General features: G+C 41.1%; 2 protein-coding genes across 2 annotated transcripts in view; one reads left to right on the top strand and one right to left on the bottom strand.

Moving 5' to 3' along the window:
* Positions 1 to 4,174: 4,174 nt before the first annotated feature.
* CHCHD7 (coiled-coil-helix-coiled-coil-helix domain containing 7) lies at positions 4,175 to 9,638 on the bottom strand. Its single transcript, XM_058806728.1, has 4 exons — positions 9,396 to 9,638; positions 6,599 to 6,676; positions 5,928 to 6,026; positions 4,175 to 5,187 (listed from the first exon to the last, which is right to left on the bottom strand). Exons 2-4 carry the CDS (start codon positions 6,650 to 6,652, stop codon positions 5,086 to 5,088), a joined length of 255 nt encoding a protein of 84 aa, XP_058662711.1. The 5' UTR covers positions 6,653 to 6,676; positions 9,396 to 9,638; the 3' UTR covers positions 4,175 to 5,085.
* A 181-nt stretch (positions 9,639 to 9,819) lies between these two features.
* Positions 9,820 to 16,529, top strand: part of PLAG1 (PLAG1 zinc finger) — a 48,034-nt gene continuing 41,324 nt past the window's right edge. The window contains exon 1 of the mRNA XM_058817125.1: positions 9,820 to 9,945. The gene's annotated coding sequence lies outside the window, so the exon portion shown is untranslated. The remainder of the gene's footprint in view (positions 9,946 to 16,529) is intronic.

The following is a 16,529-nucleotide window of genomic DNA, read 5'->3' as shown; positions in this document are numbered from 1 at the left end:
ACAGCTGCAGGCAACTCTGCAGACAAGGACTGCTCACGGAACCACATTTCAGGGAAACAAAAATTTGAGATACATGTGTGACACAGAAAATATTACCAGCAGGCTATTTCCACAAAAACACTGCAAAATTTTTTTTTGCCAAAACAATTGCAATATTTTATCATAAATTAAAAATTTTTAGATTCTTCAAAGTTAGGTGTGAGCTGATGGCCCCTACTGTCCCTACACTATTTCTATTAGTGTAAATTTGTCTTAGAGCTGTGAATTGCTTATAGAAATGAGGTATTGACTGAATATATTATTTTGAGCATAATCTTTTTTTGTCATTACACATGACTTTGTTACAATTGTTTTCCATTTTGACAGACACTAGCTCAATTTTGTTCTATGCAGAATTCTATTGCGTTCTGCCAGTCACTTGATATCAGGAAGTGTTTGCAGTGCACAGCAGTTTATTGAAGTAAAATAGGTAAAGACATATCTCAAGGGTAGTGGGACTTGTAAGAACAAGTAATGATTGAGGATCTTCAGAATCATTCCTCCAAAAAAGGATTTTGAGATAGGACTCATCAAGGTAGAAACCCAAAGAATATAGAAAAATTACTTACAATCTGATGGTTTGAGTTACTACATATGGTATCATATATGTCATAAAGCAATTAAGTTTAAGTGATCCACTGTATTTAGTTAATATAAATGCAGTACTTCTGTTTTCTTCTTCCTATCAAACAAGTTGCAATAAAAGTTAAAATATTCTGAAATAGCCAGCTTGCTTTATTTTTTTGCTACTTTAATACTTACAGAACTATTTCTTCCAGTTGCCTGAGATTCTTCCAAGAAAACAAAAACCTGCAATGGTGTTTTTCCACACAGTAATTATTTCATGGCTATTTTGGAAGACCAACTTTAAAGATGTAGATACTTTAAACATGAGTTAAGGGCTGTCTCCAAATGCATTAGAACAGCATAACATTTTGTACTATAAATTTACCTTATCTGTTCTGCAAAAGTATTACCAAAAGCTCCTCTATGCACATTTTCTTCATCACTTGAGTGCAGAAGTTTCATTACAAGATCATGAAAGACTTGGAGCAGCAGCAGATTCAACTCCCTGCCTTTCAAAAGCTTCAGCTAAATCCAAAGAAATTTTCAGGATTCTAGAGCTAGATAACTTGGATTCAATGATTCTTGTGGGTCCTTTCCAAATCAGGATACTCTGCAATTCCGTGAATTTCCTTTGAATATCTTCAAGAGCACAGACTCATCCCAATTGTGGTAGCAGAAAACTCTGAGCCAGACAAGGCCTTGCACTGTAGAGTAACAGAAAAAATGAGAAGGCAAAACTGAACAGATGGGAATCAGGATATTCACCTAGACCTGGGAGAAAGCCTACAGCTGCTGTTCAGTGCCTAGCTGTGATCAAATAACCACACTGAAAAAATCTATCAAGGACCATATTCTCGGGCTTCTCAGGCTGCACAGAAATCCTCTATTTCCCAGCAATGATTTAGACTTCTGTCCTCCTTTTCTGTTTATAGTGTTGAGACAGGATCAATCTTTCCTTTCTATTGGATGAATTCTGCTACCTCTGTGGGAAGAGACCAAAAAGCTTGAAAGAGCTAGTAGTGGGTGGAGTGTTCTATTTTCAGTCTGTTGTGCAACAGCACCATCCAGCTGTCAAACAAAAAAATTATCAAACATTAACGCCACTATCCAGATTTGGTCCTTGTACACAAGAAAAATGAGTAATTACACATGCTTAAAACCAAAACCCAACCCACAGGTCCCTTTCCCTGTTTCTTAATGAATTATAATGATCCACTGTGTTACACTTTCTGGGTTAACATACAAGAGTGTGCTTTAGGGAAATTAATAATGCAGCCCAGGTTTTGGGGTTTTTTTTGGTCCAGTAAGAGTGGCAGGCTGCAGCTTACCTCTGTTTCATGAAGTGTGGAATGTAAGCTCTCAGGTATGAGGAAAAGACCATTATCTTTGGCTCACAACCAAAGGTAGTTAATCACACTACAAAAATTAATGGAAAAATCTCAACTCGTAAGACCCTATGTTTAAGCTATCACACTTTACCACTCGAGCTTCAGCAGTGAAAGCAAGAACAGCAACCTCAAGTGAGGGATAAAAATAATAAAAACTCATACTCAAGTAACAGATCACTCCTGAGAGACATTACGACATGAGAAAGAAAACGCCTTGCTCCCTCAAGATTTTTTATAAACTTGTGTTATTTAACAGTAAGGAAAATAGAATGGAAATAAATTACATTCCCTACAACAGATTACTGATTACCTGAATTAAATCAACAAGGTCACTGCTTAAATTGCTCTCAGTTCTACACTAAACTAATTTTTGTTGTAACATGCACAGGGAGCTTACCATGTACATCCACTGATGATCAGAAGTCTAATGTTAGACTGCTGTTCCTGCATTCCATGTGCCTTAGCCCATCCTGTGATCCCACATTCTGGCACTGACACCTGAAAGCAGTAATGTATCTCCTTCGCTGATTTTTTGAAGACCAGTGCTAGTTCTTTACAAACACTTTACAAAGCAGCACAGGCCACCTATCAATGCCAAAAGATAGGCCAGCTATCCTTTAAAAGAAAATAACATTAGTGGAAGCTTCCTGAGCAAATATTGTCAGGGAAAAAAAAAAAAAAAAAACAACTTATAAGTGCATTATAAGCACTGCTACATACTATACTTATAAGCATTTCTACATGCAAAGAAGACCTGAAGGGAAATCCTGGGATAAATGAGGTAATGTTAAGGAACTTGAGCTTATGCAAAGAAGAATGGGCATACCCACCTCAAGAATAAGATGATGTTTTTCTTGCACATAAAATATACTGTAGATTTTAACATAAGACCAGAATTTAAGAGCACAGCAACAGAAAAATAGCAAGCACTAGAATAGTAGTTAAAGCCATAGGAGCAAAGAACATGTCCCAAGATACAGCAGAGGTGGCAAATGACAAACCTGTGCCAAGTAGGAGAGAAGGTGCCCTTAGACACATCAAGGGAGGCAAAAGCCAGAAAGGCAGCAAAGGCAGAAGAGTCTGAAGAGACACAGCCCTAAGGAAGAGAACAACAGCTCCCCAAAATCTGCAGATGAACAAGAAGATCAAAGAGAGGCACAGTTAATGAGGAAGTATTATGGCTAAGTTTAATGAAAGCAAGTTCTTTCACTATTAAAGAGAGCAGAGAACACACAACCTTCAAAAAGAGCTCTATTAGAAAGTCACTGCAAGACTATACCATTACATCAAAGATGAAAGAAAGGTACTAGAAAAAAACTGCAATGAGAAGAGACCAAAATGTTAAAATCAGTCAAATAAGAACTGGTGTCAAATGGGCAAAAAAAAAGTGGAAAGATTGGTATGTAGGAGGGTATTAAAAGATAGCAAGGATGTGGCAGCAAAGAGCAAGCCCTTGAAAGTATATTCAGCTCCACACACAGGGAAACAAAAACAAACAACAATAAAAACCTCCAAAAAAAACCAAAAAACCCCCCCAAAAAACTCCCACCAAAAAACAACCAACCAAAGACAACAACAAAAAACCCCAACTACAAAAAGAAGAAAATGTCAAAGTTTGCACTTTAGGTGAAGAGAAAGTAATTTGAAATAAAGAATCTTATGGTCTTGATGGAAGAAAGTACATTTTCCTTGCCAGGAACCGACAAGAGAAACTTGTGACATGTTTGAAGGCTGTACAGCTTTGCTCAGAGTACTGCATACTCAAAAGGCATAGAGTTACACACTCATTCCAACAGAGAGGGTAGGATTAATCAATTTCAAAACTCAAATGTAAACAGAGAGCAGAAAGGAAGAGCAAAAGCAGATCTTGTGGAATTGCTAGTCAGATCAAACAACAAGAAAATCACAGCAAGCAAAGAAACAGGCCTACAGTGGAAAGAAACAAGACAAGCCAGACAGGAGAAACAGAAAGCCATGGAGTCTTTCCAAAAAGTCTAAATAGAGAGACAACACTTTTACACTATCCTTCATGAGGTCAGTCAGAGTTCTGCCAAGTTGATCCCAGTATGAACTAAAGGATTTCACATGGAACCTGAGCTCATGACAGTAGTTTTTCTGTTTTATCACAGGATACAAGCTTTTAAGCCAGGACACCAGAAGATAAAAGGTAAAAAACACTATTTCACCTAGACAGCAACATGTTTAAATTTATTACTTGTTCAATTTAGCTAAAGAATCAACCTTATTTATGATTAGAGTACCTGTTTAAACTGAGCTTTGTAATCTCATATGAGTAAGCATTTCCAAACCCCAGGTTTCAGCTGTCCAGAGTCTTAGATAGATGTGCTATAGTTAAACCTGCCATGTCACTCAGAGGATCTGTTTACATGTCTGCAAGTCCCCCCGCCTGCCCGCCACCAAAGTATCTATTTACTATCCACAGAAATTACTATGCAGCTCAGACCTGAGGAGTTCAATTTTATCTTCACCCATCTCTCTAACCTTCTAACTAGCACAGCTTGCAGATCTGACTTACTGCAAGCTTCTGCTGTCACTGACAAGTGCAGTGGCAGACCCAATGACAAGCTTGTTGGACTTAGGATTTTAGTTCATGAACAGTCTTATTTAAACTGGGGATACAGAATTCAACATTCATACATGGTAAATCCATACTATTGAGCAGAACAGCTGAGTGCAAGAAACACATTGCATGTACCAGCTTCTCAACCTGCTCCAGTCTTAGAACTTAGAACCACACTGCAATGCTCACCAACCCATCTTTTCAAACAGGCTTTCTTCAAGTCCCGTTAATTTTATATTTAGCATTTCACAGCAAGGTAGCTTCTACTTCCAAAAGTTTCTACACAAGTTGAATTGAGACCCGTATCTTCCAATAAAAGAGGCCAGGTTCCTATGACAGGAAGTAGGAACAAACCCAGGAAATTCTATCCTAGAAAGCTCCCACATTTCAAAATTTAAGATCTTATTTTAATCCAACATATGGCAACTGTAAAATCCGGTTCATAAAATGGTAACTTGCTGCTGCCAAGTCTTCATATGTATTGTGACAACAGTCAATTCAGATTTCTAGTCAGTAGGGCTTCCCCATTGATTCCAAGATTTTCTTTCTTTCTTCTGCTGAGGGCATCTCTGGTTTCACACCACTTCTCTTCCTTTGCATCATAATGCCGTGCTGAAAATAGAACAAAGTGACCATGAGAACAGATTTCCCTGAGCTCTGAATGAACAAGATTTTTAATAGAAAAATGCTTTCTATATTAACTCAGGTACTCTAAAAGCCTGATTAGCTGATAACTAAATGTACTAGTAGTTAGTTCAAGATATCTGATAGTTTACCTTGCTGCTTCAGAATAGAGTGCAATCAGTATTCCCATTACTCTATGCCAGACCAATGCATAATTGTCTGTAAACAGTTTTTTTTTTGTAGTTTGCACAAGTATTTAAAGGCTAAGCTAAAACCTCTTTACTTCAATGGCATAAGGAAACAGCAGAAAACAGTTTAACTGCACGTAGATCCTCATGGTATTTCTCCACCACCAAATAAGCTTTATATCAGGTTAAAGTAACCATGATCCAAGCCAGTGGGAAACCAGATAACCTTACCTTGCCTCAGTATTTTTTCACCGCATCAGTTTAAAAGAAATTATTACTAGAAATATGTGACTCAAGTTCTAAGGAAAACATCAGGTATTGCAAGAACACTGACTCACAATCTAAGAGAGTAAACCCAGAACAATCAAGTGAAGTACTTTGATGTGCATATGCTTAAGTCTTACAGCAATGCATACTGGGCTGGTACGTTACCATAAAAACATTCTTAGCTGAGTTTGAAGGGTTCAGAAAGCAGGATGTCAGAAGTAACATACATAAAGCAAAGCAGAGAGTAAAATTTAGAAAGTTTACTGTGCTTACCCAGAATTTTCTGCAGTTTTTGTACTTCAAAAAGTAATCAGTACACATATCCTTGTTATAGTTGTTGTCATTCATACATTTTGTAGTGGCATCTGTTTCCTTTAATAGGGGAAAATATACTTCAGAGCTGAGGGAAGTTACTGTACTAAGTGTTTAAATATTTTAACAAGTCCCAGAATATCTATGAAGATAGGAGTGAGCTCTTCAGATGAAAGAACACCATCAAAGAGAGCAAAGTAACACCTATTACAAAGGATCACCAGTACTTCCAAGCAGTGATTTAATTTGTAGATAACAGAGTGCTGTCTGTACTCTTCAGACAGTAAGTGCAGAGGCCACAGAATATTTGTTTACAATGATGCTTGGTATAATTCACAAAATGCTTTTAAAAAATAACCAAGCTTGTCAAACCAGGATTTCAGGCTCTGGTTTTAGGGACAGAAAAGAGACTGCCAGCAGTTGTATTACTCCTATTTATAGGGAATTAACTTGTTATTTCACACTTACTATAATGGAAGATTTTCAGCCCTTCCCACCTTCAGACTCTTAAGAAACTTCTAATGCAAAGTGCTAGAATGCCAGTGTTCTACCCACAAAACAGTCCCCTAGAAAGTGCATTATTTAACACTGAAATGTACAGACAGAAATCAAACTCAATTTGATCATCTTACCGCTAGACATGGATTTATATCCTGATCTCTAAGCTTTTTTGCATGCCTGGACATTCTAGAAAGACACTTGTACCTTGGCTAGAAAGGAAAAAAAAAAACAGGTTAAGTATCTACTTTTAACAGTAACTCAGGAATTAAGTCTGAATTTCAGGATGTAATAAAGGCCTTCTAGCAACACACAGTTTTGTTATCTTAAAGAAAAAACTAAACAAAACCCAACCTTCTTTTGCGAAGTGTTATTTTGAAAGCAGTAACAGCAAGACAACACCAGCAAGTTTAGCCCAGCACCAAGACTGCTCACTCCCTGATAAATTCCTGCAGAGAATGGAGCCACTGCAGCAGCTCACACACCAGCCTGTGTCTCATGGAGGAAGTGACCACGTGTAGGAGAAACAGCTCCATAGAAGCTGTTCACAGCCAACACACTGTAGACACTTCAATTAATAGTGTGTGGGAGGAATGTACAAGTAAACTTTTCCAGATTTGTCCCTACTCCTTAGCTGGATCACATCTGCATCGTCACTGAGCTTTCCCAGGTACAACAAGTGCCCACTATCTCCTGTGTTGCTACAGCAAATATTGAATAGAAAAAGAACTGGTTTCACCGCAAGGTGGGACCAGACCCACTTACACTGTGTATGAACGCTTGAATCACATTTCTTACCATTTAGTAGTTTGACACTGACTCTGAAGCTTGAGAGACACAGTTCAGTGCCAAGACTCTACACTGATCCAAGATGATGACATCAAGATGAACAGCAGACCCTCTTTCCCTTTACAGCTCCCTATACATTGCTTCCAGCACACATATGGCAATACAGGTATGTGTTCCAAACAAATACTAAATCTAACAAAAAATAATGTTGACCAGATGACTGCTTGAATCAATGCAATCAGAAACACAGAGAGCAAATTAAAGTACTGCTAATGAAGGACACAACTTAATATTGTTTTTTATTTTCTCAAAAAAAAAAATCAGTGTTAATTCTTAACTTAGACCTGTTTTTGTGCACATTCGGGAATGATAAGTGCAAGTCTGCAGGAAAAAGCCTGTTTTGCTTGATACCAGATTAAAAGGAAATTCAAATACTGCTCTTTGTAGCTCATAGAAAACCATGTTTTAGACAGGTTTTCTTCTTTGGGTAAGAGTAAACTATTTCCAGTAAACATGCCCTAGGTTTTACAAGCTGTGCACGTATACCTTCCTGGTACTTGGAGTTATCTCTGCTTTCCATATGATCATCTTCTGCAAATGGGCCTTTTAATTAACAACATTGGGGAAATGCTTTCACTTCCTTTTGAGAACTATGCAGTGCTTAAGTTAATTTAACAAGCCAGGCAAATTTTCTCCTTTGTGATGGGAGGAAGTGCATTTTTGATCAGGCATTTCCACCTCAAATGGAAACACAAGCATGTACACTAGCATCATCACAGACTTAAGAAACGAGGAGAGAAGGGAGAAGTAGGATGCAAAAGCAGCATACCACAATGCCTCACCTAACTCACCACAATAGATACAAGATTTTTAGCTGTTTGCATGTGTCTGGTTTCTAACTCTGCATTTCATTGCTATTGCCGCCTAAGCAGCCTCAAGGTGTACATTGTCTGCTTCAGTCTACATACTCTGACTTCAGACTTACTCTCCGAAAGAATACTTGGGAGTCATAGGATGGGCCGTCATAATCAGTGTTCCTTACACAAACTGCACTTGACGCTTTCAGCTTGATTACACTACCAGAGTCTGCAACCGCGTCCGTTCTAAGGAACAATGCACACAACCCATTAAACACCTACTTAACGAATAAGCAGTTCAGGTTCTAATGAAGATTCACAGCTCGGAGCAGTCAAATGCTCAAACATTCTTAGTACAACCCAAAAGGTCTGATAGCTCCTGCGCGTGTTACTCTCTCTCCTTCTCCGAAGTACTTCAGACTTTAAACATTATCAGCTGGAAGGGCAGGCGGGTCACGCCGAAATGCGGCTGTGTGACCGAATGAGCAGTTGGGCAGGAAGCGAGCTTCCCCCTCCTCCCAGGTTCTGCACATGTACGGGCTTCCCTTCCTGCTTTCAGATTACAGGTCAGAGCCCAACCACAACCGAAGGCTTGTCTATGCCACAGCTCCTAATTATGCTTTAACACATTAACAGCTGTAAACCGTACCACAGAGAACCAGGGCTGCTGCTGGCACTCTTTAACCCTGGGGCTTTTTCAGTTCATAAACAATCAGGGCACTTCGCTACAGGCTCCCGCCCATGGAAAAGCCTTTGGTCTGCTTTAAATGCATACATATAGACACAAAATCGCTAATTATGCCGCAATGTAGACCAGCTCATTAAAACTCGGAACCCTGGAGCCAAGGCCGTACTAAAATTCCTACGGCACTTTGGGCTGTTACGGCGGCGGAGGCAGGAGGAGGCAGCCGGCGGTCCCTGACGCTCAGCACCGCGGAGCTGCCGCCTTGCCCAGCTCAGCTTCCCGGAGAAGGCCGGGAGCCGTTCAGGTGCGGAGGCGATGTCGGTGCCCCCCGCCCGGTCGCTGCCTCCCGCCGGCGGCGGAGCGGCCGGAGGCGCCCGGCGACCCCTTCCCCCGCCCCGGCCCGTTCCTCGCGGCCGCTCCCGTCGCTTCCCCTCGGCACCACCTGCCGCCAGGGAGCGGTGCCCGGGCCGCGCCGCCGCCGGGCCCGAGCGGGGCTGCCCCGGCCCGCGGGCGGCGAAGGTCGAGCGAGACTTTTCTGCGCCGGCCGGGAAGGGCAAGCGGCGGGCGGGCACAGCGCGGGTCGCCGCCGGCGGCACTCACCTCCGTCCCCGGCCGTGTCCGCTGGAGCCCGGGGCGGGAGCGGGACAGCCCGTCTCCAATTCGAAAGACGTCAGCGGCTCGGGCAGCGCGCTTAAGTACGGGCGCAGCCTACCCCGCTCCCGGCCCCGCGGCTCCCCCCGGCCCCGCGCCGCCGCCGCCCACGCCCCGGCGGCTCTGAGTGGCACGGCCGGGCCGCCAATGGCGGCGGCGCCGCGCCCGCCCCGGCCGTGAGCGGCGCCTCCTTCCACCAACGGGGCGGGCGGCGCGGGCCGCAGGCGCCGGCGGCGGGGCGCGGCCGCGGCCCTGACTGACTGGGGGAGGCGTCCAACCCGCGGTGCGTGTGGGCGGCGGGCGGTGTGGGCGCGGCGTGTGCGGCAGGCTGGGCTGCACCGCAGCGCATACACTACAATGGCTGCTGGAAAGACGGGAAAGCAAACAATTTCCAGGCCCGCCGCGTCCAGCCTGAAATATGGGGAAAAAATTACAGAAAAATCGGAGAACACTGTAAAGGGTGGAAACGGGGCGCAGAGGGGATGCTGAGGCTCCCGCGGTGAGTCTGCTGCGGGTTTGGGGGGCAGGCGCCGGGGTTTAGCAGGGAAATATCAGGGTTATTTAAATTATGAAGGGGGAGGAGGAGAAGGAGGGGGGAGAGGAGAGAGGAGCAGCGAGCAGTGAGGAAAAGTTTGTGTTAACCATCCCTCCCTTCCATCCCTCTCCCCCCATCTCCCGCAGCCCCCCGCCGCCCCGCGTCGGACCCCCCCGGGGCGAAAAGCAGGGGAGGGGAGCCGAGGCGAGCGGTGCCCCCCCCCCACCCCCCTTCGGAGGGAGAAAGAGATGATTTTGAGAAAAACCTCTCTCAGGAGTTTCCTCCACTCCTCCCCTCCCTCCCCGCGGCGCTCTGCTGGTTCGCGAGGAGCGGGCGAGGCGGCGGGGCTGCCCGGGGGACGGCAGGAGGGCGCGGGGTGCCCGCCGCCGACCCCCGCGGCGGCCCGGGCCCGGGGCCGCGGGGCAGGGGCAGGGGCAGGAGCGGCGCGGCCGCCCCCTCCCCTCCTCGCCTCTCCGGAGCCTGTGCTGTGAATGCAGTGACAGCGGCGAGAGCGGCGAGAGAGGGAGCGGAAGACATTAGAGACCGCGGTGCCGAAAAATGAGGGAAAAAATTAATATAAATTCGCCCGCCGCCTCAAACCGGACAAATTTCGCACAGAAATTTCCCCCGTGGACCCGGCTATCCGTGGGGTGTCCCCCGGACCTGGCGGCTGCGTCTTTGGGGGGATCCAGAGTGACTTTGGGGCACTCGACCCCCCTTTCCCGTCGTTTTTTGGACAAAAGTTTTTTTTTTCGTAATAAAGAAACGAATTTGCCTGCTCTCCCCCTCCGAGTAGCCCAGGAGCTTTTCCCTTCCCCATCGGTGTGTGTTTAGAGAAAAGTGTGAACCCAAGTAAGTGCTGAGTCGTGTTGCATTGGGGAGGGGGGTTTGCTAACTGAAAGCAGGAGAGATCCGGAGAGAGAGAGAGAGAGAGCAGGGACAGCTTGTTGTCAGTATCATAAACAACCAAAATGGAGGGAGAACTGAGGCATATAACAAAATAAAAATCAGAAAAAAATGCCAAAAAATACCTAAAAATCGGGGCTGCTCCCCCTTTTCTTCCTCAAGGTAACAGTATAAAACCCGCGTCTTCCCGAGACCGTTTTAAGGTTTCAGGGAGCAAGGAGTTAATATTTATTATTTTTTTTTGTTGATGAATTCTTTGGAAAGGCAAAAGCCTCTTATAACTCGCCACCGACAATGAGAAAACGTGAAAATCCCTTTCAGGACAGAGAGGTAGGGGGAGATGATGGTGCAGAAAGTGTATAACTTGGGGGTAATGTGGAGTGATCCTAGATAAGATAAATGCTGGATGTGGTGCTTTATAACTTCCTTTTTTAATGCTTTTTGTGTGTGTGTGTTTTTGGGAGATTTGGGGAGATGGGGGCTCTTTTCTTTTCCTCTGTCTTTTTCTTTCCTTTTTTTTTTTTTTTTTTTTTTTCGGACCGGAATGTTATGCTTTTGTAGTGTCACTTTCCTGATCTAATTAGGATGTGTGAGGCAAAGAGTAAACCTTTCCGGTTTATAAAGTGCATTTTCGTTGCCTTTGAATTTCAAGTTTTCTTGGTGGCTCACTCCTCTATTTGAACTGGATTCTTGAGAGTGGTGTGGGATTGAGCTAATGCTCCATAGGGAGAGCAGAGAGGGCTCGGGGGCAGGGCACCTCTCCTGCGGGTGGTTGCTGATTTCCCTGGCACGCTCAGTTCACCTGTTTGTCCCCTACAAAGAATGTATTCTGCAGTCTCCTCGTTTTATTTATATGAAATAATGATGCCTCATCTCGCCTCACGTTGAAGTTAATGCGAAAGTGCTGCTGATGTTGGTTCCACGTGGGATCAGGGACATAGCAGGGCATTTTAAAGAGACAGCTTCTCTTTTCCTGGGGTTATCATCACCTCTGCAGCACCTCTGCCTCTAGCAGAGGGGTGCTTCGTTGTTTTTTTTTTTTAATGGAAAGGTATCAAATCGGCCCTAGTCTGATAAATTAGGGAAGGATAGCAGTGGGAAACGTGCAGAATCGTTGGGATCAAAGCAATTCTTTTGTGTGTAGCAGGTCTTCAGGGAAGTTTTCTTAGTGTGTCAATTAAAATGCTCTGTTTTGGAGAGTGTTTTTTGGATTGTATGCTGCAGAAACGGAATAGTCTCAGGTTGTATAATATTAAGATCTAGTGCTGTTCTGCTAGCTGCGAATTCTGTGGGAGGGGATGAATTCCCTGTGTGTAAGGCAATTTCACAGACATTTTGTGAAAGTTGTGAAGTGCATTATTTTTACTTTGAATACATTCAGTTTTGTTGGGACCATTTGAGTTTGTTCAAAAGTTTATTCTATGCCTAAATCTCCTAAACCATCCCCAAAGGTTTTGAAAATACTGAAAAATAACTGTAGGTTTTAATTGGCCAAAGAAGGGGCTCTTTACAAGTACACCTTAGGTGTGTAGTTAAAATATGACTTGGAAGAATTGCCTCTGGCTTTATTTAAAGAAAGAAAAGTCATTCTAACTGTGGTCTGGTGTCATGTATATGTGTGCATGAGTGTATGCATGCATGCTTTTAGCATGGGTTCTGGCTGATACTGTTTTTTTTTCTTAATTTTTAACTTGTAAATGTTTAACTGCGATGATGTGAAATGCTCTGCTTGTCTCTATTATCTCCTATGTATTTTAATTTTATTTTTGAATGTCCTATTTTAAAAAATTAGCATCGCCTCTTAACATGGCAATTTGATACCTTTATGAGGAGTTGCAATGTTGCCTTTACACTTGCTTTGGTTTTGGAGCCTTTGTACTTAGTTCTAGATTGAAAACTGAGTACAGGTATGTGCTTCTTGAGAGGGGAGATGGGCTGCTGGACTTGGATGGGGGCTATTGCAGCACATGTTTGCTGTGAAGCTGTGCAAGTTGAGCAGGAGCTGTGATAGCCCTCTGTGTTGAATAGCATGTGCTTGCAAATGATCTGTACCCTTTCTGCAAGGGTGACCAAAGAAACTTGTTGCCTAGGATAGCTTTGTGGTTAAAGATTTGGGCAGAAATCTCCAAGTTTTCCAGTGACTCACAGTTGTGAAAATTAAATCACATTAACTGCTCTTAAGTTAGAAAAAGGGTCATTAAGGAAGAAAAATTAATCATTTTGTATAAAGGAATGATATTGAATGTTTTTCCAAAACTGCCTTTTATGGTGTAGAGATCTTTTTTATAGTTAGTAAGAATTCAGACTTTAAAGTTCCTTTCTGAATATTTCTTAAACTGATCTATTATTTTTATTGACTGAAGTAACATTACCCTGGAATGCATAGAAATTTGATAAATTAATAGCAGTTCACCATATGTTGGTAATTTTAATGTACCAGGGTAGAGAGACAGATGGTACTAGATGTGCAGAACTAACTTAAATAAACTAGTTAATGGTACTGAGAACTCTTCAAATGCTGTTTCTGTGACCATCAGTGTGAAGTGCTTAACATGCCTCTACATTTTTACCTAATTTGGAGCTTTTTAATCATTAATATTTTAATGCTGAAAATAGGTATAGACACTGATAGTAACAATGTGAAAGAAGCAGTGTTGTGAAGTATCTTTCTTGACTTACACCTGTGTATTACAAAGTAAATTTGGTGTATCCAGCCATAGTACAAAATTCAGGATTTATGGTGGAGAAAGAGGAAAGGGTGTTCTCTCAGAATTTGATACTCTTCTAAACTGGATTTAATTTTAAGGTATAATCCAGATGGAGATAATAATAGCAGAAAAGAATGTTGTTTAGGATTGTTTTTTTACAAACTTACTCTTTTGTAGAAAACAGAATTCTTACAGTGAAGAAGTGTATTTTTAAAATAAAAATACAAAGTAACTTTCAAAGCTTCCTTGTTCTAAGAGTTAAGATAATCTTCTTTATTATGTATTGGTCTGATTCCATAGATTATACAGTTTGATTTTTTTCAAGATTTTCTAAAATTAAAGCACCTGAGGAAACAAATTCTATGGTCTGTTGTTGGTGAAATTAACCTACCTTTTCTAGGTAAACAGGAGAGGTGTAAATGTATTGAAATCCTTTTTAGAGACTCACCAATCCTATCCAGTAATGTTTAAAAATTAATAACTACAGTATTCTACAACAGTTCAAGCCAATACAGGAATCTAAAGTGACATGCATTCAGCTTTCCTTGAATGCTTACTTAGCTCAAATGTGTCTCTTGGTGTGTACTTTTAATTTAGTAATTATCCTGAAAATTAGTTTTCAATGTAGAACTTTTGAGATTTCAATTAAGAAACTTTTTAAAAGTTTATGTAGTTCCAAAAGGCACTGTGCACAAAGTGCAGCCACTTCTAATGGTTGTCCATCTCTGCAGCTGGTTAGTCAAAATGGTGCCCTAAAGTCTCCTCCTTTCAGAGTATTGCATGTGTTTTAAAATTAATGGGTTAAGGAGGGCACTACTCATGTTCTAAATAAACCACTGTTTGTAGCTGTTCAAGGTTATTTTGTAAAATAAATGTTTTTACTTCAGAGTCTAAACCATAAGTTTTTAAATTTTCTGTCTATAACCCCTTATGTTGCTAAAACCAGTTTTTGTGAACAAATACTTTTTGGTAGGGTTCTTGAACAAATTTAAATGTTTACCAAGCAGAAATATTCTGGAAAACATGAAATCTGTTCAAGTACTTAGACCATTCTCAAATCAGTGTAGACTTAAAAGGAGCTAGCAGTGACCACCACTGAAGTGATAGCGAATTTGCTTTCAAGGAGTTATTCTCCAAATTTCTGCTCCTAGTAAGGATTTAGCTTGCAGAGCTTTTGAAAGAAATGTGCAGCATTTATCCACTGAACTGCTAAGCATCTTTAACTGATTACCAAATGTTTAGGTAGCCTTAAAAAACTATTTAAAATAATTCAAATATTAGAACAAAGTAACACTTGTATTGATCAAACATAAAATGTTTAAATTTCTGAAGCATTGGAGTGGGTTTTTTTTGCAGTTATCTGGGCATTTGATAATAGACAATTGTGTATTTTCATCTAATCTAAAAAAACCCCACATCTAGAATTTAATTCAATTTATATTGATTTTTAAATTGTGTGATCTTGTAACTTGAATGTAAAACACTGATTAACTCTCAATATAATCACTTACACAGATGCTTTTTTTTTTTTTAGTTGTCAAGGGATATAGTGAACATTTTTCTGAAACTGCATAGATTGCAGTTACTAATTCATTTTAAATAAACAGTTGTCCACCAAATATCAAATGCAGAAGATCCTAATTGTATGCAAGTTCAGAAAACCTAATATTAAACAGAACTGGTCACCATTACTGCAGGTTAAGTTTTATTTTTATTTAGTTTGTGTTGTCAAAGTGTTTTCTATCTACATCTGTATCACTGTTCACCTGTTATTGTCTCATCTTAGGACAAATTGCAGAAATTCATAGAACTGGAGGGAGTTTTTTGACTTTTGCAAAGATACAGCATGCTTTTTAGAGTAGTTGTGTGCTCCCAGTTTTAAAGAATGGGGCCTTCTTATACGATGTATTAAAATTTTTAATATTTAAATGGACCCTCCCTGCATGTCTAGCAAACGGTTACTGCAGGATCATGGCATTGAAATTAGCCACCATATATGTCAGGGCTTTGAGGTGACTGTGTAAGTACATACCTGACTGTGAGGAGTGAGAAAGGATTTGTAATTATTCTCATGTGGAAGGAATAAATAATTTCTATTATATCCTTCTCTGTAGTCTTCTTCTCTCTCCTTTCTGGTTCATTGCCTGTCCAGAGTGTAGAGATACCTTGTCAAATACATTAAAATACATGGCCAGAGTGATGACCTGTTCTATTCATGACCAAATCTGGTGGTTTTTATACACTTATAGGGGAGCACAAAGGAAATAAAATGTGGCCCAATAGCTATTTGTTTAGAGGAAAGGAAAGAGAGGGAAAAAACCCACAGGTCTGAACTGTTATAAAACTAAAAAGTGAGATTAAAAAAACAAATGCAGAAAAGTGTGGCTGTAATGCATACAACAGTAAGTCAGAACTCTGAAGTAAAATACCTCAAATCAGATTTGAGAAAGTCAAGTGGGAATCAGGAAAGCAAAACCCAAGAATTGCCATCAGATGCAATTAAGAAATAACTATGTAAAGAAACTTGGAAAAATGCAAAAAGAGTCTGTTACAGTAAACTGAATTGCTATAATCTTCTTTTGCACTTAATGTGCTAAATTCCTCTCTCAAGGAAAATATCCCTAGAAATCAGATTAGAAAGTGTTTAAAGGGAATTATTTGTCAAAGTTGTTTTTTCACTTAAGTTAGGATAACTAATAATAATCTCTTCCATATTGCTGTAATAATACTTTATTTGATACAATTTAGCAATACAGATTGCATGTAGATTTACTTATGTATTCTGCAGGTAATTTACCAGTAGCCTGACACTGTGTATCTCTAACCCTAAAAGCTTTTCTTTATGGTTGTGAGTCACATCAGATTTGGCAGTCTGCAAGTGTAAAGTATTTCTTAGGAAATAAGATGTAGATTGCTGATTTTTACTTATGCGCA

Source organism: Ammospiza caudacuta, chromosome 1, assembly GCF_027887145.1.
Source record: "Ammospiza caudacuta isolate bAmmCau1 chromosome 1, bAmmCau1.pri, whole genome shotgun sequence".
Lineage (NCBI taxonomy): Eukaryota > Metazoa > Chordata > Aves > Passeriformes > Passerellidae > Ammospiza > Ammospiza caudacuta.
This window is presented reverse-complemented; position numbering and strand designations above follow the sequence as displayed.